Source organism: Phodopus roborovskii, unplaced genomic scaffold (assembly GCF_943737965.1).
Source record: "Phodopus roborovskii unplaced genomic scaffold, PHOROB, whole genome shotgun sequence".
NCBI classification, from domain to species: domain Eukaryota; kingdom Metazoa; phylum Chordata; class Mammalia; order Rodentia; family Cricetidae; genus Phodopus; species Phodopus roborovskii.
Genome location: NW_026126470.1, coordinates 1,796,238 through 1,822,876, shown reverse-complemented (window position 1 = coordinate 1,822,876; position 26,639 = coordinate 1,796,238). Strand labels below are relative to the sequence as shown.

General features: G+C 40.4%; 1 protein-coding gene across 1 annotated transcript in view; it reads left to right on the top strand.

The window, feature by feature from the left end:
• Col8a1 (collagen type VIII alpha 1 chain) overlaps positions 1-21,726 on the top strand; it is a 48,313-nt gene extending 26,587 nt beyond the window's left edge. The window contains exons 2-3 of the mRNA XM_051191708.1: positions 16,103-16,433; positions 19,766-21,726. Coding sequence (XP_051047665.1) covers positions 16,106-16,433; positions 19,766-21,675 — 2,238 coding nt within the window. The 5' untranslated portion in view covers positions 16,103-16,105 and the 3' untranslated portion in view covers positions 21,676-21,726. The remainder of the gene's footprint in view (positions 1-16,102; positions 16,434-19,765) is intronic.
• The last annotated feature ends 4,913 nt before the right edge of the window (positions 21,727-26,639 follow it).

The following is a 26,639-nucleotide window of genomic DNA, read 5'->3' as shown; positions in this document are numbered from 1 at the left end:
AAAAATCCCTAACAGGTGTACCCAGCCACTTGGGTTTTAGCTAATTTCAGATGCAGTCAACAACCAAGAATAGCCATCATAGTTATAAACCATTTGACATATTAGAAGTTAGAACAAGTAATAGTAGAATTTACTATGATATATTATGATTCTTTTAAAACCCAGAATATCATCATATGCCAAAAATATGTAAGTTTAATAACTCCTTGACTTCTTACAGTTCTTATGAATAACTTATTATTCTATTGTTTCCATGTACTCCTGTATAAGGCCAGATATTCATACAGATTATTCAAATGTTATTTATGTTCACTATGTAGTGTCTTCTATTTACATTCCTTGCAAGTCTTGTCAGACATGTCTTGAAGTAAGTTTGTTTTCTATGGATACACATCAAGGACTGGCTGGTAGAAGAAGCCCAATCACATGCTGGGAGGTGGAGGGAAGCCAGCATGAGATTGTAAAACTGCTGGCAATTATTAGCTTACTGAGCCAGCCAGCCTGACACACAGGACTAGCAGTTGACTGTTTCCCTGTTACTAATTCATAGAGATAAAACAGACTTAGGGGAAGACCCTGAGTGGTCAGGTCCTCAGTCAGGCACTCCTGCTATGTGAGTTGTCTAGGACTGGAACCTCACTCTCAGAGTTATGTCTCCAGGACCTGGTTGGCATTTGCTGGGCATTGAACTGTACTGAATGGATGGATCAATTGATTGGTTACTGGATGAGTACATTTCTCTCATCCTTTATTGAGAACTTCAATCTTTTAAGTAGAATGCTGGACAGTACGGGAGGTTGTTATGAAGATAAAGGCAAAGGGCCAAGCAGTGTTTATTAGGAGAAATTTATAGAGAGAGAAGCAGTAGTAAATGTGAGGGTCCTGGTTGTCCTTGGCACACTCCAGACCAGGAACATGCACAATGATTGTCGGGCCCGGAAATCAGACTCCAGGAGAGGGTGCTTGCCCCTTGGGCTGTGAGACATTGAAACTGCCGATTGGAGGAGTATCAGTTCTTCTCCCGCTGTGATGAGAGACTAAAATAAAATAGCAACATGACGTGGAAGGACCTGGGTTTCTGCTACTCCTGGCCACTCGTCAAGTATGGCTGAGGAAAGAATCAACCTCTTTCCTGCCTAAAGACAGCTTTGCAATTCTAGTTATGTGATGTGACAAATGTGTTGGTATTTACTCCATATACATGCATGTTTGGGAAGCGGTAGCCCCTGCCATGGGAAGATAAGAAAGAAGGCTGAGATCCAAGCTTTGACAACAGCCAAAGTTTCTCATCTAAAGCACAACCTTAGGGGACAACCAGTCTCCACAGGTTGTGGAGTTTACTCTACTCTTCTGAAGGCAGTCTATAGCAAATCCCTCTTGAATATGTTCACATTTACCTGTTAGTGGTAATGTAATAGCTACACATTAATCTTGCCACCATGACCAGCCATTCACCCCCACAATCTGATAAAGGAGTCTTGTGGTGAGGCTCAGCTTCATGCCTACATCTCATGCCTCTGATCTCCCGAAGGTACTTGTTACCTTGAACCTCTTTGCAATACTCTCTACCCAGTCCCAGTCAAGACAACCCATTAAAATTCCTCAATACTCCTACATCCCTGTCCTTTTATCAATCATGGGTCAGTTAACTGGCACAATTCTAAGGTCATGTTAACTTTCCTAGGTTCTGGAAATTTAGTTGGAATTTCAAATACACAGTAGACCAATGGAGAAGGATTTTAGCTTGAGGCAGAGATGGCTACTCTATAGTACCACCTTAAATTTCCCCCCTTGACATGTCTCCATGCTTACAAGAAGTTGACCATTGAGCCCACAAGGAGAGAAGAAGGTGTTGACTCAGGTGTCCCACTATGCCTTTGGTAAAGTATTGACCTTTATTCAGGCACAGATTCAAAGTGTTCCAATGAGATTATGAACACTATATGGGCAGCAGAAAATCAGAGATGATGATTGGAAAGATAATTAAAAAGAAGATAAGGAGACAAAGGGAACACAGTATCTGAAAAGGAACAGGTGTGGCACTGGTTTCTTTGCATTGTTTTTCAAGCATGCTTTGCCTGGATACCCACTGAGGCAGGAGCAGTGTTCCAGTTGATCCTGAATCCTCTTCAGTTCTTCTCATAGTGGCACAAAACAACAAAAACTATTGAATGAGACAGATAAACTAAAATGGTATGTGGCAACGCATTCACCTTCCAATTCTCAGAACTTGGAGAATGAGAGAAAGGAATTAAACCCTAGAGGACATTCTGTCCCAATGGAGGCAGAGATTAAATGTAAGATCTAGATGAATTATTAAATATAATATGTAGTCAGACTATGCAGGGCTGAAATGGGATCATAACAACAGAGCCTTAATCTGTTTGCTATTAGGGCGGAGAACAAGATGGTATTCTTCTCTTCTGGAATCTAGGCACACTTTAAAGGAATACAAGGAGAGGTCACACAGGGTCTCCTTGTAATGTAAATACTTTTCCAATGGAGAAAAAAATGACTAAAAGATGGTGAGTTGCCTTCTGACAATATTTCCCAGACATTTTTTGCAGTGTTAATGAAGCTCTCTTGGAGTGCAAATAAGTGTTTCTGAGGAATGGTAATTTTAAAGCAGAGGGAAGGAAAATTTCAATAAGAACCAAGTTGCCCCAACTCTCCCTTTATTTTTAAACAGAACCGTCATCAAAGGGCAGCTAACGGAAACATACTTAAGTGGCATTAATTCTTCCCTAAGATGACTCTCCAAGAGTTTTATTGCTACATAAGGGAAAGCCATAAACCAGCAGGAGGAGAAAGCAAAGAAAATAACTTTGAGGAGTAATCCTGAGAAGGTGGGTAGGTGGCCAGTAATGTATCTTTGGCTGGTTTCCACACAAAGAGACAGAAATTCATGGCAAAGATGTGGACCACAAACAACCATGGTGAGCTTTGCAAATATTGTTGAACACGGCACTGGAATATGAAACACCAGAGTGTTTATTTCTCCTCCTCCTCCTCAGCACATGGGATTTCATATTCCCTCTCAACTCCCCACCTATTGCCTGACTCTTTTCATTACCATGCATAACTAACAGGGAGCAATGAGTACTGGAATGGGCAGGAAAAGGGCAGTGAGTCTTCGGGCCTGCAAGTACAGTAGGGATCACTTAGTTCACCATTCAGAGTTTATACACAAAGAAATGGCATGTCAGGAATTACTTCTGTGAAAGGGGAGAACTTCAGAGATTGTTACTTGAGACCCAAAGGACTTAATAAAATCAGATCAGGGATTTAGAAATATGCTTCCTGGATACAATCATTTAGCTGAAGGCAAATCGATGACCTTTACCATAAAGAGAATCTCACAAAGATCCCATAAATTAACGAATTGTCACAAGCATCATTTATTCTAGGACCAGCCAGTGTGTCTCTGATCATTATAAAGTTTCTAAAATCAAAAGTAGCACTCTTCATTAATGTCTGAGGAAAAATATTTTGTAGGATTTTCCATTCTTATGATCAGGACACAAAACTTGGAGCATAGGAATAAAAATAGTATGCTATCATTATAGGGTTAGTGGCTGTGCTGCTCTCTCAGACATCACACCACCTAAGATCTAACTTTGTATTCAGATTAGGAAAGTTACATTCATTTATTCATTTGAAATGGTGCATCATGTCTGCTTCATACATGACTATGAACAAAATGCAAAGATACTGCACAAAGAGAAGGCTCTACCTTACTCCTATGGTCAACTGAATGACTCATACTGAGTGTACCTCCCTTAATCTCTAGCTTCTAGAATTCCTGAGTAAGAATTTATTTTTCATAATAAATTGTAGGTTATATCAATTTCAAGAAAATTAATGTATTTCACTTAGACAAAGGTTCAGGACTGAATGTGGCTTCATACTTAGCTGGTACTTTGGATTTGAAGTTATCAATTTGTCGCACTATAAAAGGAAGTACATAAAAGAAGCATGTGTCAGACCAAATTTGTTTGCCATATTCAAAGCTCAATATGTTTTTTTTTAAATAACCAGACATCTAAAGGTGGGAAGTATAGCTTTCAGACACAACTTGAAAAATGAAAAGCAGTATAGAAATATTTATATTACTGAAGTCCCAAAGCACAGGAAGGACAATCTAGGAAGAAAAAGAGCTGATAGCTGTTGAGAGCTAAAAGCTCATAGCCACTATTATTATTTGTGAAGTCCTGCTGTCCTCAGCAACAAAAGCACAGCTCTCAATCCTTCAGTCACTGTCATTGCTATCACCATAGAAACATCTGTCTGATTTTCATAACAGGTCGGGGGCAGAGTGAACAAAAAAAAATATTGGTATTCTTCAAATAAGACTGTAGCAGAATGTGGTAGAATATATGTTCAAGATTCTTCCTTCCTCCTCTTCCTTTTCTTCCCTTTTCTCAATCCCCTTCTTTCCTTGTAAGCCTTTTGCTCTTCAGTTAACTAACATATAGCACAACTTAGTGTTTAGAACTTTATTTGATCTAAACACTTACCTGGAAATAATTCCCTGAATCTACAGAAAACCTCTTAAGACAGGTCCTTTGGTCATCATCCCCAAAACATCATGAAGAATTCATAGATCACCCAGCTAGCAAAATCATGGATGAACTAAAGACTTCATTTGGGAAGTTCAGCTCAGAGTGGCTTCCCTCACCCATCAGGCTACACTTCAGCTCTTTTAACAGTCCAGAGTGTCACATGGATGTTTTTGTTTGGTTTAGGTTAAGGACAAGAGATAAGTTCCACTTCTCTCTGTTGACAATCCCCATTTATCCTTCATCTCTTAGTTCTGATGCTTCTTCTTCACGGACTTCACAGACTTCACGTGTCTGAGCAGTCGAGGCCAACTTTACCCTAATTGTCTACATACATATAAAAGAGGAGAATCTTGTTTTTAGCTGTTGTTCAAAAACATTTTGAGTGTGTATCATTGTTTAATTTCCATGTGTGTGTGTTTATTAATATTGAATATTAACCTTTGTTAGAATATTGTGGAATTGGTAATTACTTCAACCCACTGACAGTGGCAAGAAACAAAGTCAGAAGTTTAATTTTTTTAGAAAATAAATGCATGGTGTATGAAATACCAGAAACAGCATTTTAGAATGAGGGTTGTTAGAGAACCTGGTACAAAGATGTAGAGAACCTGGTACAGAGATGTCTAGCAGGTTAAAGGAAGGATCTGGTGGGTCAGGGTGAGGGATTCCATTTTTAGATATTTTAATTTGGTTGCGGGAGCAAGGAAACTTTGCTCCTACCAGATAATGTTAAAAAATGAACCAAATCTTTAAATTCGGGAGTTTCACAGAATGAACTGATTTCTGGCTTCCCTACACAAACTGGGAGAGCTGCTCAAATAAAGGGACCATTCCCATGGGAGGGAAATAGTGGGCAGTCCAGAATGGGCCAGTAGCACCACACTCACCACAAAACAGCACCTCCTCTACTCTCTCCAGGCATTGGGCCTCCATCTGATTTAACTCATTTCCTTTGTTTCATAATTTAGTAAGAGATGGTACTCTAGTGCACATAAGGACACCATCACAGACATCACAGAGAAAGCTACCCACTGAGTATTTCATCCACTTCAGCATCCTATTGGCAGTCATGTCATGCATTTTCGCAATGGCATTGTGTATGCTTTTGTACACTTACTTATGCCATGTAATGAGTTCTGCACATAAAAACATCCTTGCGCACTTCCAGCCTGCATAACTCCTGAATCCTCCAAATCTGGTGTCCTTTACACAATTCTCTATCCTTTATCCACTTCCTTTTTCTCTAAAGAATTCTCACTGGATTAACTGAAAACCTTATGATTTTCCTCTCAGACAGCACATCCATCTCTCTCTCCCTCAAAATAAATCCCACCCTTTAAATAAATGGAGCTTGCAATACCAAGATAGCTGTGGTTTGGTTGCACTATGTGCTTTGCCTGCGTTCAAAGGGCAGGATGTTACCACGCAGGCTAATTATCTAGATGGAGCTGTGGTTACAAAGTGGAGGATTTTAGAGACTGCCCTTTCTGTGGCTGACAATTTATCACAATTTGATGTTTTAGGCTTAGTTCCAGATTGAGGACTAAATTATTTAAAATTTAAACTCTTTGTTGAGAACAGTCATGTGGAATGATTTCTGCTGCTTCTGAACCATGCAACAGAGGAAAAAAACAAACATATTTTCACTGACCAAGAAACTTGATTTTAAAAAAAAAACAGTCTTTGATAATTTAGAAATTTTCAGAACTAACTATTGTAACTTTGGAAAGACTAGCATTCTGAGCAGAAATTAGTTCTGTGTGTAGAGGTGGATAAGGGATAGAAGGAGCCAATTTGGGAAGAAAATGATTACTTTTATTTTCTAAGTGAGGTTGATTTTGTTTAATGTTTTAACAATATATGATAACAATTCTGGGGATTTTTATTATCAAGTCATTCACAGTTGTATGAAGCAAACAAATGAAACATCAACAACTGAACTCCTCAAAGCAACTTTCCCAAGAGCCGGAGGGAGCACTAACACTGGACATGAACCCTAATGAACCCTAAGTTCTTCTAAGTCCACAAAACACTTACATGACATGCAGAAATTCAATTAATAAACATCTTAGCATTCATAAAATGGATTAAAATCAAATTTGTTCCTTGATTTGGACGATTTGTTTGTCTCACAATTTCTCATGAAAATACCAAAGTAAATAATCCGCTAATATAATAACTTGTTCATTAAAAAAGAATGCCAGCACAGGACTTGATTTGCTCTTCTCACTATACACTGATAGAGTAATACAGTGAGCTAACAAAATGCAGCATAGGGAAAACCTTTTTATGTGGTTACTGTCCCCAGAGATCACTCACACACACAAGCCTGTGAAGGGTTTACCTCCTGTTTCCAGAGAGTGCCCTAGTCAACTGGAAACAAAGCCCACTGTACTTAATAGTACAGATTTCTCGGTTTTCAAACATCGTATCAAATTGTCTAATAGTAAGAAACACCATTAAGTCACATGCTTTTCACCCAACCTCTCAACCTTTTCAGGAAAACACCCTGTCCTGATTAAACACCCAGGTCAGTCAGATTACAGAAGAGGAGAAAAGAGAAGCACAAATCTAACAATCGGTCCTCCCCATCCCTGTCTCCCACACCTCAGTGCTACTGTAGGGCTTCCTGGTCCTTGATGCTCTGATTCAAGCAAAAGCCATTCAGGAAGCAAGTCTGTTTTTGTCTTTCTGCAGAATGTGATTTTAACTTGGTGGTTTTTATGCTTAAGATGTTTTGAGAGGAACCTGATTTTCATCATCTTACTTTATTAAACAAGTTCATGTTATCTACAAAGAACCACTTCAACCCATAAGGCACCCATGGACTCACAATAACTTTTTCATGGGAAACCATTGCCCATGTTCATATTAATGTGGATGCAAGGATCTATGCCTGGGTCTACTGAAAACCCAGCCAGTACTCTTAATGGCTCAGCCTCGTCTCCCATTCACTTGCCACTTTTACTCCAGAAGACATAGTTAATATTTATTGAATGACTCTGCAAGAATTTTAAGACCCCACGTTATGCGTTATAGGAAGACATCATTCACAGACATTATGGCTGGGGAAAAGTAGCGGGGAAGATAGGGTCTCACTTTGTAGTGCTGGCTAGAACTTGCTAGTTAGACCAAGCTGACCTTATACTCACCAGCTTGTCTCTGCTTCCTGAGTGCTGGGATTAAATACCATATCTTTTTAAAGCATCCTCAATAACCTTCATGTTTGTGCTTAACCTTTGAATCCTCCTTAAGGCAGGCATTGTGAGTTTATTCCTGAACTTTGCTTCTTGTTTGGGGTCTTGCTTTGGTTTCTTGGTGCTGCTTATCTTTCAAGAAAAATCTTGTGAGGAGATTTTATAAATTCTATCCCCCAACTCTAAGATAGATTGAAAAGTCATTGGAAATATGAGATACATCTAACTTTCCAACATCAAAAACCTTGATCATCTCAACTCCTAAGTCCATTCACCTAGGAAAGGGTAAGTTTTCTTCACATCCTCAGTTACCAGAAAACATCAGTATTAGAAAAGACCTGAATTCTACTAACATCCTCATTCTGCAAGTAAAGGGAATGTTGCTCCGGAGGATGAATGGCTTGGACCTACAGCTTAGGCTGAAAACAAGGGTACTTTCATTCACAGGAAGGGAAAAATCCCACTTTAGAATGTTCTCTTTCAAGGGTTCTCTCAAGTGTTTTGTAAGCTGCTTAGCAGCTGACAGTATTCCAGTTAGGGAAACAAAGGGAGTTAATTACAGGCTTCAAATATGTGAACTATTATTTGAAGAAAAAATACTCGCCAGATGTTTCCCACCTCCTTTGAGAATGGAAAAAAGAGGAAATGAGCTTAAGGTCCAGCAGAAGAGATTCCGATTAGATATTAGGAAATCTGTGAATCACTGTAATTGGTGACTCAGAAATTATGCAACCCCCTCTAGAGAGCTGTTGGAATGTGGTGCTCATCCATTCATTTCGGGGGGGGGGGTATGTGTGTGGCCTATTTGGTGGCAAAACCTAATGGACTTCTCAAGTCCTGTATGTCCCACAAAGTCATGTTCTGCCTGTAACTAGTAGGTGGGATGGTTGGATGCTCTTAATTATAATGGAATTTGGGGTTGGAAGTGAAGCACACAAGTCAGGTTTACCTTTCATCAGTCCTGACATATGTAGACGGGCAGATGACTTGAAATCATTAAATGTTTATTGAGTGATCTTACCCAGTATATCCATTGGATTGTTTGGCCAGTATCTGATGGGCTTATTTATTTGGGTTCCATTATATGGTATATAGTTTGACATATTTGCCTCATAAGTCACTTTGTGACATCATGAATAACTAATCCTAAGAACAAAGAGTATTAAATTCAGTTCAAGATCTTATAATGCATAACTTCATTGTTTCAACCAACAAGAAGACTTGGTTGTTTGAGGACAAAATTGAGAAAAGAGAAAATGTAGTTGGATGGATCTGTACCTCAAAAATGTAATAGTGATACAGTGCTCCTAGCAGTGACCAACAGGGGTTTTAAATTTCTAGCTTGAACTCTAACAGGGATAAGTATATAGGAATTTGCTGAATTTCAGAGAAAAATAATCATATAAATACAGGATGGGGGGGGATAGCAATTGGAAGAATCTAATGGCCCTAAAAGTTCTACAGATTCTGGCATAGTGGCGAATGCCTGTAATATCACAACTTGGGAGGTAGGAAGTAAAGTCAGTAAGATCAGGGGTTCAAAGTCATCCTCAGAAAGTTAGAAGCCAGACTAGATTACAGGGTGTTCTGTCTCAAAAGCATAGAGAAAATAAAACAGACCTGACAAATGATTTAATTATGAACTGATTAATAATTAGTGATCAAAATGATTACCTGTCCACTGCCTCTCCATTCCACAACCATTCTCAAGTTCCAGTTTTCTCATTCATAATCAGTCATTTTTATTCAGAGACAGTCTTGGCACAGCACTGAATGATTTCCCAAAGACAACTCATACACAAAAAGATCCCACTTTCATATTTCAATGTATGGAAGAGAAAAGGTGTGATTTACAATATATTTTCAGTAACAAACACCTGAGATGTGTAAGTTTTTCTTCACTGCCACTACACCAGGGAGTGTCTTTTTCACTGAGTCACCACAAGCAGCAATGTGTGCTACGGTTAACCTGCTCCGGATTCCTTAGGAGGACACTTATGTTCCCCTGTATTGTCGACAGTTGCTCCTATCTTCCTTTAAGAAGCCAGGTGTGAACCCACTCAGAGGCTCAGTTCCCAGTGAAGGGGGGGGGGGTTTAAAGAGCATGTCCTCAGTGAAGGATGACCACTAACACCATACCTGCCTCTCCCTCTCCTGCTTTGAGTTTCCTCTATATCCATCACATCCTTCAGATTTGCTGTGCCTATATCAAAGCATAACCCTCATACTGTTCAGAATACAATTCTTATGTATAGGTTAACCAAAAGTCAAACTGTACTGAACGTGCTGACAAAGTTGATTTAAAATAAAGTTTAAAAACTTAATTCTTGAGAATCAACACATAGAAAGAATATTGATATTATACTAAATTAGATCAAAACTAATTAATAATAGAAGACAAAAAAAGAATCCCATAACCTCAAGAGTGTTAATCAATATCAATTGTGGAGTAATTTATATCTGTAATTCTAATATATCCTAAATACAAAATTCAGATCTCTGGTTAACCACAGAGCAGGCAAAAGATGGTCACATTATCTTTTATATTTTTCCCTTTTGTTTAAAATAGTTTACTTTCTCACATAATATATCCTGATTGCAATTTCCTCCTCTCTATTAATCTCAGTCCCTTCCCATCTCCACTCCCAACCAGATCGAGTCCCTTTATATCTTTCATTAGAAGAGAACAGGCTTCTAAGAGATAACAACCAAACTAACAAGATAAAACAAAAGTCGTCAAAGTTAGACAAGGCAAACCAGCAGAAGGAACAGTACTCAATAGAAGGCCAAAAACCCCTTTGACCTACAATGCTGCCCTACCTACAAAATATGCTGGAGCAAGGTGGCACAAAGCTTGTGACAGTAACTAACCATCATCCAATTTGACTTAAGGCCCACTCCACAAGACAGAACACATCCCCAACCTTGCTTAAGTGACCAAGAACCAGAGACTAGATAGCCCAGAGACTTAGAGTAAAACCAAATACTACTAGTCTTTTTTTAAACGACTCTTAATGATATGCTCCAATACCCATAGATCAGTGTCTTAATCAGTCATCATAAGAGAAGCTTCCTCCTGAAGCAGATGGAAACAAGCACAGAGACACACAGCCAGATATTACACAGAGATTGAGAGACCTTGGAACACACAGCTCTAAATGGGATGTCTCCATCAAACCCCTACCCCCAGAGCTCAGGGACCCCCAAGAACAGGAGGCAGAAAGTGTGTAAGAGCCAGAGGGGATTGAGGACACCAAGAGAAGTTCCTCAACTGAGCAAAGCTTATATGAACTCAGAGACGGAAGCACCAAGCACAGGACCAGGTCCTCTGCATATGTTGTATAGCTTTTAATTCAGTATTTTGATGGGACTCCTATCTTAGTTAGGGCTTCTATTGCTGTGAAGAGACACTATGACCACAGAAAATCCTATAGAGGAAAACATTTAACTGAGATGGAGACTTACAGTTTCAGAGGTTTAGTGCATTATCATCTTGGCAGGGAGTGTGGTGACTGGGAGTATGGCAGCATGCAGGCAGACATGGTGCTAGAGAATTCTACATCTTGATCCAAAGGCAACGGGAAGTGAACTGACTCGTTGGGAGTGGCTTGAGCATGTATGAGACCTCAAAGTCCACCTCCACATTGACTCACTTCATCCCACAAGGCTACATCTCCTACTAGTGCCATTCCCTATGAGCTTATGGGGGCCAATTATATTCAACTACCACAGTCTCTGATTCTTGTAACCTTTTAACTAAGAACAATTTCAAATGTCTTATAGCCTTGTAATCGGTTTCAGGATCTCTTAACCTTCCGAACCTCTGCACATATATGCAAACACACCTTGCTATAGGAGCACTGCTATATATGTTTTTTGTTGTTGTTATTTTTTGTTTTGTTTGTTTGTTTTTTGTTTTGAGAGAAGGTTTCAAAGATCTTAAAAGGATATAATAGTATCTGAGTAAACAGGATGTGCAGAGCAAGTGACTTCCACAATTAAGAGATGACAGAAACAGCTGGATGCCTGGACAGTCACCCTAGGTTCTTCTGTAACATTGGGGCATCCAACTTTGGTTTACAAGCCTAGAAATCTGACAGATATTTTTAAGAGGCAGAGAACTTTGAAGGACTGTCCCACTTTGTCTTGGTAAAGTTTGGCAGTCACCTTTTTGTTCATCCTGCTACTCCAGTTTGGCAGTATGTTATCAGCAAAGAGATAATTTAAGATACACACAAAAGCAAATCTAGGGAATACTGGGAGAAGAGTCTGCCTCACTTCCCCTTCTTCAAGGATGAAAAATCTAAGGCTCTTGAGAAATCCCATTACAGGGCAAGGAGGCAAGGCAAACTGGCAGATAAGAGGGTCTTGTCCACACTACACCATAAACACACAGATATACCCAAGAGCAAAGACTGAAGGTTAAATACTTAAATATATATTTTTGTATAGCAAACCTACATCTCATGAGCATAAGTGTATAAAGGGTGTGCTTAGAACATCTAAAATAATACATATCATGGTAGCCTTGTGTGTACATTACAGGTCATGTGAGGAAACTCAAAGTCATTCCAATCTTGTCCAACTACAGGGGATATTTAGGAAGCTATTCAAAGTGGTTAGGATTGGCAAATCTGACACCAGAATAAATGGCAGCCTTTATTCAACTGTTATTTTTTTGTCATATTTAATGAGAATATTTTAATGGCCATCATTACTTTATGCATGTTAGGTTTATAATTATTGCAGTTAACCTCTCATTTACTTTGGCTACTATACTCCTTTGAAAGTCTCTGACATTTCAGTTGGTTTTTATTTGTCTTTTGGTTGTGCTCCATTAGTAATAACTTACATTTAAACACTGCCTTTAAACTTACAAAGAATTGATATTATTATTTGTAGGGGTAGACAAAGATTATAAGTTCTGGGTCATGGGTGAGAAAACTGAGACTCAGTGAAGATAAGGGACTGCCCAAGTGTTAAGTATGGAGAATTACAGAATTAAAAGTCAAGCATAAGTTTTTTGAGTTCTAGAGTATATGCCTCAAATGGAATAAGAACCATCACTTAGTCCACCCAGCTGGAAAAGATGCATTGTCTACCCCCATTAGATATTCTTATCTTCATGTATGCATATTTACACACACACACACACACACACACACACACACACACACACACACCAATCATAAAAGAAAAAATACCAAGGAAAATAGCTGAGAAAACTCACAGCATATTATTGTGCTCCTATCCCCGGAGAAGGAAGAGAGGCAAGAAAACCCACTATCATTATTTCCCAGCAGGGTTTCTGAACCACTTCTCTGCAGGTGTTAGTTCACTGTAACACATGTGGTGTTCTTTGAGCTATATTAGAGAACTACCACACAACTTTGACCACCAAAGCCATCCTTAGGGACCAGAAGGAAATTAGTAGGGATAAGTCAAGCAGTAAATTCTAACCAAGTCTCCTCCATAAATATTCAAGTAAAAACTGAGCCAAGTTTACTCAAAAAAGGAGCCAGAGAAATAGCAGCAGGCTGACTGGATGATATGGTTGAAAGGAAGGCCAAGCCTCCAAGAGGATGTTGTGGATGGAAACTGGTCCCCAGGGACTCACCTGGTCTTTCAGGCATTCTGTTGCCTTCCAGTTTTCCTGCATTTCACAAGTGTGTTCCAGCTTAGGATTACTTAACTATAAAATAGCACATCGACTGCATTGCTGGAAGGGCAGAGGCCAAGCATGCAAGTCCATTACTAAGGATAGCACTACACGTCTCAGGGTCAATAACCAACTCCATTCACCCTGAAGGGTGATTTACATCCTAATGAAGTCCTAGTTACTATGTTATCAGGTATTGATGTATTTCTGGTGTGAATTAACACGTTCAGCTTTCTGATGAGTACCTAAAGACACTGAATATTAACAGTGTCTTGGTAAAACTAAGACCTATTTTTAACAAATGAAGACCTGGTTTAACTATCCATATCTATACAAAAAGATAAGTCCTAAGTACCAGTTTTGGGGTGGGGGTACCCCAGCAGTGTGGATAGTATGCTGTATTTGTGTCTAAAAAGTTTATGCTGCAGTGCATATTTGTAATCTGTCTCTGGGGAAAATATGGAGGAGCAATGAGAAAAGGGATTTCAAAGACTTAAGAGTTGCTGGGAAATTTATTCTTTTCTCAGTGCACATTGCTAATCCTTAAAAGTGTGCACCTCTGTCATTCAGTGTAGCTCCCTGAAGCCAGGATATGTTGACCGTGTTATAGTCGACCTTCTATTTCTCAGGTGGGCCTAGCACTATTTCTGATAGGAATTTAGTAAATTACAGATGAGTTTTTATAGCAGATGTTCTTTTACAACTAAAGTAAGTTAATATTAATAAAAATAAATCAGTATTCATTTTATGGTTCTTTCCAAATGGCTTCTAATAACCACTTAATCATTTAGAGGAGCAGAAAATAACAATAATATCTAACTCCTCTTACCAATCCATGTCTTACTCAGACACTTAAAATAAACAAACAGTTCTGCCTTGCAACTATGCTGATTTGTACCATGGAGAATGCTCTATAAATCATTTTAATGGCTAGTGTGTTTCATTTTGTCCCTGGAGGAAAAAAAATGATTAATTAGTATATTTAGAAAAGTAAGAAAGTAATGAATTTTCTGGTAGAGATTCACACTAAATATTTTCTTATTTTTGTTCTTTGATTGTTCTTGTATTTGTTTTGTTAACCAGCCTTCTGTATTCTGTTCAGAATCCTGGCATTATCCTTGAATTGGATGTGACAGATTTGACTCTGTAGCTGACCATTGTATTCTAGAATTAAGTTAGAATTTTAAAGAAAAACTCCCATTAAGACAGAAGTTAACTTAGTTGTACACAAGTCTTTCGGAGATGTTCCAGGACATATTAAAGATTGTGAGACTCCTGTTACTCCCCATGTTGTAGCATTGTGACACACTAACTTTCAATTAGTCCTTTAATAAGGTGTGAGACTACAGCAGCAAGTCAGGGCCCATACAGGTCCCAGTGGTGGGGGTGGGGAGCATTGAACAGACTTCTCAGTGTGCTGTGCCTGCCCCCTCGCGTCCATTTTCTCACATTGCATCTTCCTGGGCTGTTGGTCTTTAGCCTATGGTGTTACCAAGCAGGGGTTTCCTCAAGCTGCTCTTTATAGGCAGATAAGCTCCCACTTATATTTATTCTCTTAACTGTTCGCTTGCAAAGAGCACCATTACATATCTTAGAAACAGTTTGTGCCTGTGAATAGTCAGACATCTCCCTCTGTCTTATTTATACAAATAATTTGCTTTGTAAACTCTCTTCCGTTCATAAAACTTCAAAGATAAACTTTAATGGACTCTGGCTCCAGCTAGCCAAATTCTGAACTAATCACTTCATTGTATTTAAATAGAAGAAAGAAGTACATAATTATGATGGTGGTTTTTAGAATGATCTCCTGGAACTACCAAACGGAATACCCTTTCGATGTAGTTTTGGTGTTGCTTTTACACGTATTGTACATTCATATTTATATGTATTTACAGCACATCAAAGCATCCAGAAAAGCATTTAGCAGATGAGCAATTTCTGCTTCTGTCATAGACTAGACATGTTTAAACTTTTTCCAGTTAGAAGTCCAGCATCTATAAACAAGATCTACATGACACCCAGTTGGAAGAGCATCCTATTGAGCAGTTAGAACTGCCCAAGTAAAAGGAATTAAAGAGATTAAAACCCAATTTCTCTCTCTCCAAAATTTAAGGATTGATGTAGCTCCCCCATGGTCAATCAGGGCTCAAGTTTGTTGCTCTACAGTTCCCAATGGGTATGGTCATGACATGTTCCCAAGGGGTATGGTCCATTTCCAGGCAGCATATTAGCAATCCAGCCGGCAAGGAGGAAGAGAGGGAGGACCGTGCTTACTGCTTCCCAAGAGCCTTCAAGGAAGTAACAACTATTACAACTACATTCAATTGGAAAGCTTCAGTCACAGCATTACATCTATCTGACTGTCTTTACTCTGGGTTGCTCTATCCCAAGCTAAAAGTCAGGTTTTCAGACATTATGGGAAAATTGCATAATTGGTATTGGAAACACTAGCAATCTCTAGACTATATTCCACCAACTGCCTTTATTTGACCAATCTAACTCCTCAAGCATTTATTTCAATGCTTGTTAAAATGTGGCATCTTCATTTCATCATCCTTCCTCTCATAAACTTCTGACAATGAAGAGTGTGGATTGGCCCACTTTATCTAACTCTCTGTTTCTAAGCAGATACAGTCCCTTGGCCTGCAGGTTCTCACTGTGTGGGCGTGTTCCTTTCTCCACAGGTGATGGCTGTGCTGCCCAGGCCTCTACAGCTGCTGGGAGTGCTACTCATCATTTCCCTGAACTCCATCAGGCTCATTCAGGCTGGTGCCTATTATGGAATCAAGCCACTGCCACCTCAAATTCCTCCTCAGATACCACCGCAAATCCCACAATACCAGCCCCTGGGCCAGCAAGTACCTCACATGCCTTTGGGCAAAGATGGCCTTTCCATGGGCAAGGAGATGCCTCACATGCAGTATGGCAAAGAGTACCCACACCTGCCCCAATATATGAAGGAAATCCAACCTGTGCCAAGAATGGGCAAGGAAGTGGCACCCAAGAAAGGCAAAGGTAACATCATACTGCGCAGTTTCAAAATAGCAGCACTACAGACTCCTAAACTATAGACATTCAGAGACTTTTGCTTTTACATTTGCTATAGTTGTGAATCACATGCAATTCTTGCCAAGTTCAAATGTAAAGAAAGATACAGGGAAAAGACCTTCAAGTCAGATTATCCAATTCCAAGTGGTGAACCCTGAAATCATATGCATACAAGCAACACTAAATAGACTCAGTAGGTTTTACTTATGTATTTATGCAAAAAGAAGCCATGAGTATGCGAGGGATGGGGAGCGCATGGAAGGGGCTAGAGGGAAGAAAATTTAAAATTTAAAAATAAAAGTACAGGAGTTTTATCCTCGGTGTTAATAAAAAGTTAAAATTAATTTATACTCGGTTTTAATATTTTAGCTAGCATCAGATTGAACAGAGCATATTTAACAACAGTCTTTCATTAAGCATATTATTAATTTATTTAAACATTCGCCAGCTGAGCAGTGAGCACCTGGTTGGGGCTTAGACTCTGGGGCAGAAGCAGGGAGTTCAGGGAGCAGAAGGGTAAAACTATGAGGTTAAAGAAAAGTGACAAGTTCAGTCTTGAGAGCTAAGAGAAAACAATGTTTGAGGCTTGATGTAACAGTTTTCAGTACACAAGTACTAAAAGTACACAAGTCAGTCCATAGGCCGTCAGGAAGCTAAAAGGCACAGAAAATTTTCCCATCACTTCCTAGGACTATGTACACCTACAAAGTACCCATTACTGTGAGATACTTCCCTGTAAATTCAGCTCGCTTATCTGGAGTTCTTAGAAACCTAGCATGTGTGAAGAAAAAGAGAACAATCACCATGCAGAGTAGCAATCACCATGAAGGCAGTGGAGGCCATCCCCACAGGCCCCATGACAAGACCAAAGTACTGGGTTTGACCCTAAGAAGCCAGCTGCCTAGAACCCAGAAATCAAAGAAACCTATAAATTCAATTCACTGGTCTTTAAAATAAGATTGTTCAATCAGTGGCAGAAGGTAATTGGCACTGAGTCAGCACTGAAGCACTGAGGGGTTTTGTGTGGCCACCGCTGTCAGTCATTCCAGATGCTCAGGCACAGTGGAATGTGTTCCAGGTCCTGTGCTAAACATCAGGGATCCCAGACCAATAAGATGTGATATTTCAGGATGGTGGCATATGCCTGTAGTCGGGAGGTTGCAGCAAGGGGATCACAAATGCAAGGTCACCCTGCGCTCCATGGCAACATTATATATACATATATATATTATTATATATATGTATATATATTATATATATAATATGTGTATTATATATGTGTGTATATGTATGTGTGTATTATATATATTATATGTGTATTAGGACTCTTCATCAGATATTCCATTGATTACAATTTTCTTACTAGTATTAGGGTCAGTATTCCTCATATTTTTACTCTTCAAGAGCTTGCATACCTTTTATGGAAAACATCAACCTGTGGGTCACAACCCCTTTGGGTGTAGAGCAGCCCTTTCGCAGGGGTCACCTAAAACCATTGGAAAACATAGATACTTACATTACAGTTTATAACCATAGCAAAATAACAATTATGAAGCAGCATCTTATGGTTGGGGATTGCCACAGCATGAGGAACTATACTAAAGGGTTGCAGCATTTGGAAAGTTGAGAGAAACCTGCTATTGGCCTTTCTTCCCTCCTTTCTTGCATGGCCTGCCTGACTTCTGGTGCATCTGGTATCTATTCAGATGATTACTCTTATCTGGGAAGACTATTACTTCTAGGGTTCTCTTTTGTTTCCTGGCAGTCATTCTGAAAATAGCACAATGATCAGACTTAAATGCTCCTTATAGTTGAAAGAAGACTTTGAAAGCAAGCATTTCATGTCTTCATTCCCCCACTACTCCCAGTAGCATGGAATATCCAGAGTTGTTTGCCTGCAAAGCACAGCATACTCTCACACATGCTCTGTATTTCAGTAATGAGGTATGAGGGTTGCCTTATTCCCTAGTTATGTGGCTGTATTATTCTGGGTGTAGTCATAGGAAAGCAGGGATGCTGGCAGCTTAAGTCAAAACGCATGCCCAGGCCAGAAAGATAAAGGATTCCTGTTTTTAAACCAAGCTTCTCTCCTAGTCTAAGCCACAAGCCACCCTAAAATATCTTATTCACTTCTCCTGATTAAACCTAACTTTCTAAGAGAAGTAACTTCTCCAAAAACATATATTTGAGGCTTGAGAAACCTTATAGCCCATCAGAGATACTAAGCAAACACATCAGCTATAGGAAACAGGTGTAGAGAGATGTTACCAAGCCACATATAAATTATAAGGCTTTCCTTTTTCCTGGGTCCATGGGAAAATGATTTTTATCAGCACATGAGGAAATATTATTTAGGAAACATTATTAAATTAAAAATAATACAAGCCAGCCAGGCTTACTAACATGCAGTATTACAACAATGTATAGAAGCAGAGAATAGAGTGTTGGTCATTCTTATAGCAGAGCCTAAGGCTATAAGGAATTGAGGGGGTGGGTGGAGAAGCCTCAGGCAGGCATTAAGAATATTGTTTTGATTTTGTTTTACTTATTTTTAGGTCTATTACCAAATGTGGTAAATATAGTTAGTAATATACTATATATTTAAAACTAAGAATAACTTTAAATGCTGTACACACAAAAATAAGTATGTAAGGTGACAGAAATATTGGTTAGCTTGGTTTAATTATTCCATGATTTATTCATAAATTGTACCATCACGTTGAAACCCATAAATATACCATGTAATTTGTCAATCTATAATAACATCTTTCAATTGATAAGATGGTCATGGAAAAATACAATGTCACTTCAAGTAGAAAAGTTTGAAAAATTAAAAGCAGAGTATGACTCCAACACTCTCTAAAATACACACGAATATGTACCTTAAGCAAATGAGATGAAAATACCATGCCACGTATATATCTCTATTCAATGGCAGTGTTTTGTTATTCCTTTCGTTATACAACCTCAACCTTTTCAAATTCTGTATCATGAACACTCAACAGTATCTTCAACTTTTGCATCTGGAAAACCTTTGATTATTTTTCAGCTATTAAAAATTAACCAGTGCTGATATAGGCATCTACATATGAGAGTTTTCAAAACAATTCAGACACATCCCAGAAACCAACAGCTTGATTTTCCTTTAAATCAGTGTCACACAGGGGAAAGCTTGGGAAGGTGACCATATACAGTCTTCCTTGTGGATATATGATAGGCAAATATGTCAAAATTAAATGCCAGCTATGACTTCCTTCAAATAAGTGATAACCAATCTCTCCTTTTCTCTACTTTTCCAGGAGAAATACCTTTAGCCAGTTTGCGAGGAGAACAAGGTCCCCGCGGAGAACCTGGACCCAGAGGGCCACCTGGGCCACCAGGTTTGCCAGGTCATGGAATGCCTGGAATCAAAGGAAAACCAGGGCCACAGGGATATCCAGGCATTGGAAAGCCGGGTATGCCTGGAATGCCCGGGAAGCCAGGAGCCATGGGAATGCCTGGAGCAAAAGGAGAAATTGGACCCAAAGGGGAAATCGGGCCTATGGGAATCCCAGGACCACAAGGACCTCCAGGGCCTCATGGACTTCCTGGCATTGGGAAACCGGGTGGGCCAGGGTTACCAGGGCAACCAGGAGCAAAAGGTGAGAGAGGGCCCAAAGGACCACCAGGGCCTCCTGGTCTTCAGGGTCCCAAAGGAGAGAAGGGCTTCGGGATGCCAGGCTTGCCAGGTCAGAAGGGCCCCCCGGGCATGCATGGCCCTCCTGGCCCAGTTGGGCTTCCAGGAGTAGGAAAACCAGGAGTGACAGGCTTTCCTGGACCTCAGGGTCCTCTGGGGAAGCCAGGACCTCCAGGGGAACCTGGACCACAAGGTCTTATTGGTGTTCCAGGAGTTCAAGGACCTCCTGGGGTGCCTGGAGTTGGAAAGCCGGGCCAGGATGGGATCCCTGGCCAGCCAGGATTTCCAGGTGGTAAAGGGGAACAGGGACTGCCAGGGTTGCCTGGACCTCCAGGACTCCCAGGAGTCGGAAAGCCAGGCTTCCCAGGACCCAAAGGGGACAGGGGCATAGGAGGTGTTCCTGGGGCTCTTGGGCCAAGAGGGGAAAAGGGACCTATAGGCGCTCCTGGAATGGGGGGTCCCCCTGGAGAGCCAGGCCTGCCTGGAATCCCCGGTCCCATGGGCCCTCCAGGTGCTATTGGTTTCCCTGGACCCAAAGGAGAAGGTGGGGTTATAGGGCCACAGGGTCCACCAGGTCCCAAGGGTGAGCCAGGCCTCCAAGGCTTCCCTGGGAAGCCAGGCTTTCTTGGTGAAGTAGGTCCCCCTGGCATGAGAGGGTTGCCCGGTCCTATAGGGCCCAAGGGAGAATCGGGTCACAAAGGGTTGCCAGGACTTCCTGGGGTCCCAGGCCTGCTTGGACCTAAGGGAGAACCAGGTATACCTGGAGATCAGGGTCTGCAGGGACCTCCAGGTATTCCAGGGATTGTAGGACCTAGTGGCCCTATTGGACCACCTGGAATTCCAGGCCCCAAAGGAGAACCGGGACTCCCAGGGCCCCCCGGATTTCCTGGTGTAGGGAAGCCAGGAGTAGCCGGGCTTCACGGTCCCCCAGGGAAACCTGGTGCCCTTGGGCCGCAAGGTCAGCCTGGCCTTCCTGGGCCCCCAGGTCCTCCAGGTCCCCCAGGGCCCCCAGCTGTGATGCCCCCTACCCCACCACCCCAGGGAGAGTATCTGCCAGATATGGGACTAGGAATTGATGGGGTGAAACCCCCGCATGCCTATGCGGGCAAGAAGGGCAAGAACGGGGGTCCAGCCTATGAGATGCCTGCATTCACTGCAGAGCTGACTGCACCTTTCCCACCGGTGGGGGCCCCAGTGAAGTTTGACAAGCTGCTATACAATGGCAGACAAAACTACAACCCGCAGACAGGCATCTTCACCTGTGAGGTCCCGGGTGTCTACTACTTTGCTTATCACGTTCACTGCAAGGGAGGCAACGTGTGGGTTGCGCTCTTCAAGAACAACGAGCCCATGATGTACACATACGACGAGTACAAGAAGGGCTTCCTGGACCAGGCATCTGGGAGCGCGGTACTGCTGCTACGGCCGGGAGACCGGGTGTTCCTCCAAATGCCCTCAGAACAGGCTGCCGGACTGTATGCCGGGCAATATGTCCACTCCTCCTTTTCAGGATATTTATTGTATCCCGTGTAAAACAAAGAAGAGAAAAGAAAAAGAGAGATTTAATAGAAGAAAAGAAAATGACACACCAGAAAAAAAAAAAAAAAAAAAACCAATTGAAAACAATGTTTCAAAACATTTATGTAGTTGGAAAGTTATATTTAAGTGAAAGTTTGAACCATCATGTACAAATAAAAACTAAGATGTATGTTTAATACTGTGCACAACAGATTTAACAGAATGATGGGACAGATTTATGGATCAAGTACAGACATTTGTGTTGTACCCACTGGACTCATATTATTAGCTGTTGCATGTTATATGATTTCATAACCTGCTTATTCAAATCAGTCAAAATATGTCAGTCTGGAAGATCATAGCTAATGAAAGTTGCTCATTCCTTGTGCTCTCTTTAAAAAAAATTTTTTTGAATATGCATGCCTTGAGAGGTTAGTGGTGGCAGTTACATACTGTATTTCTCTGCATATTTTCCTCTCTATTTGTGCAGATGTTTTTGCTGTGGGATTGCTCAGTAATGAAAAGATCATGCTAATTTCTGGCCCAAAAGATATTTCTCCGTGTCAGAGGCTGTGCTTTTAGCTGCTGGGCTACCTAGTAGGAACTGAGTGTGTGTGGTCTCCCTGAGAAGAGCAGGTGCGACAACGTCCCATTGTGTATTTGCCCAGCACTCTCTTTGCCAAGTCCTAGGTGAGATACTAGTTTGTGATATAGGGCAGAGTTCATGGGAGCTCAGAATTTAGCTCAGAGACATTAATGTATTAACTCATCTAAAGAGTTTCAGTTTGGCATTTCTCTGGAACCTAATTTTCTTTTTTCCCCCTTCTTTCCTCTTGTAATTTATAATATAGCCCAAACAATATAAACAATTTTTTAAAAAGCCTTCCCTCAAATAACTTTGCCATTTTATGAACCTTTATTATTGATAGCAATTATCAGTTATGTTTACATGCATTTAACCCCCCCACCCCCAATTTGCCCACCCAACCAATGGTAGTGAGGTTTCAATGTGTCTGTATGTGTTTCGGTAGCTGGGATTCTCTTCAGTAACTATGAATTTTAAAGATATGATTTATGTCATCTGAGGTTCCAAACTCAATTGCCAAAATCCAAGCCCTATTTTCAATTTGGGAAAAACATTTAGAATTACATGTGAAAATAATTACATTTTAAAAAGAGTAATTGTAAAGTTTGATATTTGAAAGCAGATGTGTTGCTTCCAGCTACAGGGACTAAACTTACAGGAAAATGACTATTTCTTTAACATCAGCCTGTGGAAAAGATAGCTGGAATGGTGTAAAGCAACAGCAGCCCATGCCTATTATGTCAACACATACTTAGCATCACAGCCAAAACAGGTTTGAAAGGAGAAAGATATTTTTTCAGATTCTCAGTAAGGCACATACTAGGTTCTTCGGGCACTGGTCAAAGCCCAGACAGTCGAAAGTTTCCTGCTCTTTTGCTATTAGTTGTTTGGGGAAATAATGTAGTGCTAGAGAGATAGATCTAATCTACTTTCCTCAAAAGTTAAAGAGTCAGGAATTGAAGAGATAGACATAAATTGGAAAATATACAAATAAATACAGTATAAAACATGGTCTATTCCAAATCTGAATTATTTTACCACCACAAGTACTTCTCCTGGCTTAATATTTGTCTTTTCCCTTTATGATACACAGGCTCCATTTCTTCTCAAATTTTAAGACAAATGAGTTCATTAGCACAAGGTTTCCTGTTCTCTGTTAATTTTACAAAGCACTTTCGCATCCAAAAGGAGTCCTACCGAGTCTTCACTTGCAAAGTAAACAGCACTTCTGTGGATAGCTGTCCTTTGGGTTGCTCCTGAAGACATTGGCTTGTAGCTAGTGACTGTGGAAGTCATATGGGTCCCTGGGATCTTTCTGCTAAATAGCTACATTGAAATGGTTCGGAGGACAGTCAGGCCAGATGCGTTGTAGAGTTGCTTTTATCTGTACATGTATGGTATTTTAGTTTCCATAAAGAAAGACAAATTATTTCTTAAGTTAAACCAAATTTTGCTTTTTGAGGTATCTTCCAACTTATTTATTGGTTGTTACTCAATTGCCTGCTTGTGTGTGTGTGTGTGTGTGTGTGTGTGTGTGTGTGTGTGTGTGTATGTGTGTGTGTTTTGTCATATATCAGGCATATGCTTCTAAACTTTTAAATGGAGGAGGAGCAAAATCTATGCCAGATACTGTATATTCTACCATGGTGCTAATATCAGAGCTAAATGATACTCCATTTAATTTAAAGAAGAGTTTTAAATAATTATCTATGTACCCGTGTTTCCCTTTTGAGTGTTGTACATCATGTTAACACACTAGTGTGAAGGCAGATGAAACAACTGTATGTTCTACAGTCTAGGGACAGTACTATGATCCCTATTTAATCCAAAATTAACTAGAGCTTTTCCATGTGAAATGGACCAAACTGGCATTGTTTTTATTTAAACACAGAGTTTTAAAGTAGTATGACATCCCACAGGGGAAAAGAATGTCTGTAGAGGATAATTGTCCTCAAATATTTTACAGACACAAAGAATGATGAAAAGACTGGTAACTTGCTTGAGTTTCCATGAGTAGATTTGAGATTTAATGGCAAATCAATTTTGTATTTAAATTTTTGTACTGATTTGAAAACAGATCATTAAATATCTTTAAAAGTATATATCTTGACTTGTTCATATCATTCAACTGACACTATAGAAACATAAGGTGGTTTTTTAATTACCCATTGTAATAGCCACTGAACTGGGGTCTAACAATAATCATAGTTTAAACAGGACAATTTATTCCCCCTCAGCGTAACAACTCTGTGTATTAGAAGTCCAGAGTTGCCCTGCAGCCCTTGTCATTACCGCCACATCCTTCTACATTCTTATTTTTCCACCCAAGTGTGTAGGCCATCTCCTTTGGTGGAGGAAAAGTTGACTTTAGCAATCACATGCCAGCTGGTGGGAGAGTAGAAAAATCAGGAAGAAGGGGATGTCAGTTTATCTTAAAAAAAAAAAAAAAATACAACCTAGAAGTTTAGAACCCTCCTACCATACTCATTGTCATGAATTTAGTCACATCATAAGCTGAGAGACAGTGTGAGACATTATCAGTTCTCAGCCAGCTCCTGCCAAACTAAAAAGCAGGAGTTCTGTTCAGAAAGGAGAAGGAACACACCCACCATCACAGAAGAAAATGCCTTCAATCTCTGTTCCTCCATGAGACAGCAATCTCCAAACACTCCATTCAATTTGCCATTCTACCAGTACCTTGAAAGAAAACAGTGGCGAGTGATTTTGTAGACAGAAACATGTGTATTTCAATAACTTAAAAGCTTTATAAGCAGCACTGGCAAGAAAAGCATTCTTTTGTGATGATTTACCAAGCTCTGAATGATAATAACATCATATCTAGACTATGATAGAGGGATTTTTCAGGCCATTCAAGGAACAATCAGGTATCACCAATCTGAGTGGATAGTTGGTTTGAACTGTTTTATCAGAAGATCAAGATCACATCTATTCTCAATTAGTTCTATTTCCTCCCACAACCAAAGGTGCTATCATCATATTACCTGTAGTCAGGGCCAGGATCTAGGTTATCAAATAACAAATCAATAGTACAGATGAGAAAGAAATACACCATCAATACTGACAGTGGGCTACATCCATGACAAAGTTCTCCAGGGCCTTGGTTACTGTTTGGGGGCACCCTTTCATGGAGTTGCAGAGGAGGGGACTATTTACTAAAGGGGCATACCTTGAGCAGCTTTCTGTTCTGTTCCATAGATTAATCACACAAACATTTTTTCTGATGTAAATATACCTTGCCTTAATGTCTTAGTTAGGGTTTCTATTGCTTTGAAAAAACACCATGACCAAAAAGCAAGTTGGTGAGGAAAAGGTTTATTTAGCTTATACTTCCAGGTCACTGTTCATCATCAAAGGAAATCAGGACAAGAACTTGGAACCTGGGGGGTAGGAGTTGATGCAGAGGCCATGGAGGGGTGCTGCTTACTAGCTTACTCATGACTTGCTCAGCCTGTTTTCTTACAGAACTCAGGACCACCAGCCCGGGGATGGCATCACCCACAGTGGGCTGAGTCCTTCCCCATCTTATGGAGGTGGCTTTTGTATGTGTTTTCTCCAGTCAAGGTTTTTCTGTGTAGTCCTGGCTGTCCTGGAACTCATTCTATAGTCTGATCTCAAACTCAGAAATCTGCCTTCTGAGTACTGGGATTAAAGGCATGCACCACTGCCAGGCCATGGAGGCATTTTCTTAATTCAGGGTCCCCCCCCCACCTCAGATGACTTCAGTTTGTGTCAAGTTGCCATAAAATTATCCAGCATACATGATGCACATGATTTCAATTGTATGTAAGCCCAGGCATGTACAGGTATATGATGGTAAACAGGGGACTCTCCCTAAAACTTTACTTGAGAATAATGGTCATCCAAACAGGAAATGACTTATGATGCTGATCAGTTAGTTCTGAATGAGCCTCGAGAATGAAGAAGGAGGGTAGGTGTCAGGGTTTAATTTCAGGGCCATAGAACTCTCCCAGGTACCAGGAATGCAGACTGTATTTGTCAGTGTTTTATAGAGTAACAGAGCATATATGGGATTTACTGGAATGAGTTACAGGCTGCAGTTCAGCTAATTCAACAATGGCTGGCTACTAACAGAAAGTCCAAAAATCCAGTAGTTGTTCAGTCCCTGAGGCTGGGTGTCTCAGCTGGTCTTCAGTGTATGCTGGAGTCCTGAGGAAGTAGGCTCCGATGCCAGTGTTGAATTGATGTGCCAGCAAGACAAGGGCAAGCAGGCAAAGAAAAAAAGCTTCCTTCTTCTAAGTCTTTATATAGGCTTCCAACAGAAGGTAAGGCATGTCTTCCTGTTTCCAGATCCAGATTAAAGGTATGTATCCTCCCACCTCAAAGGTCCCAGTTAGAAGTAGATTCATCCGCT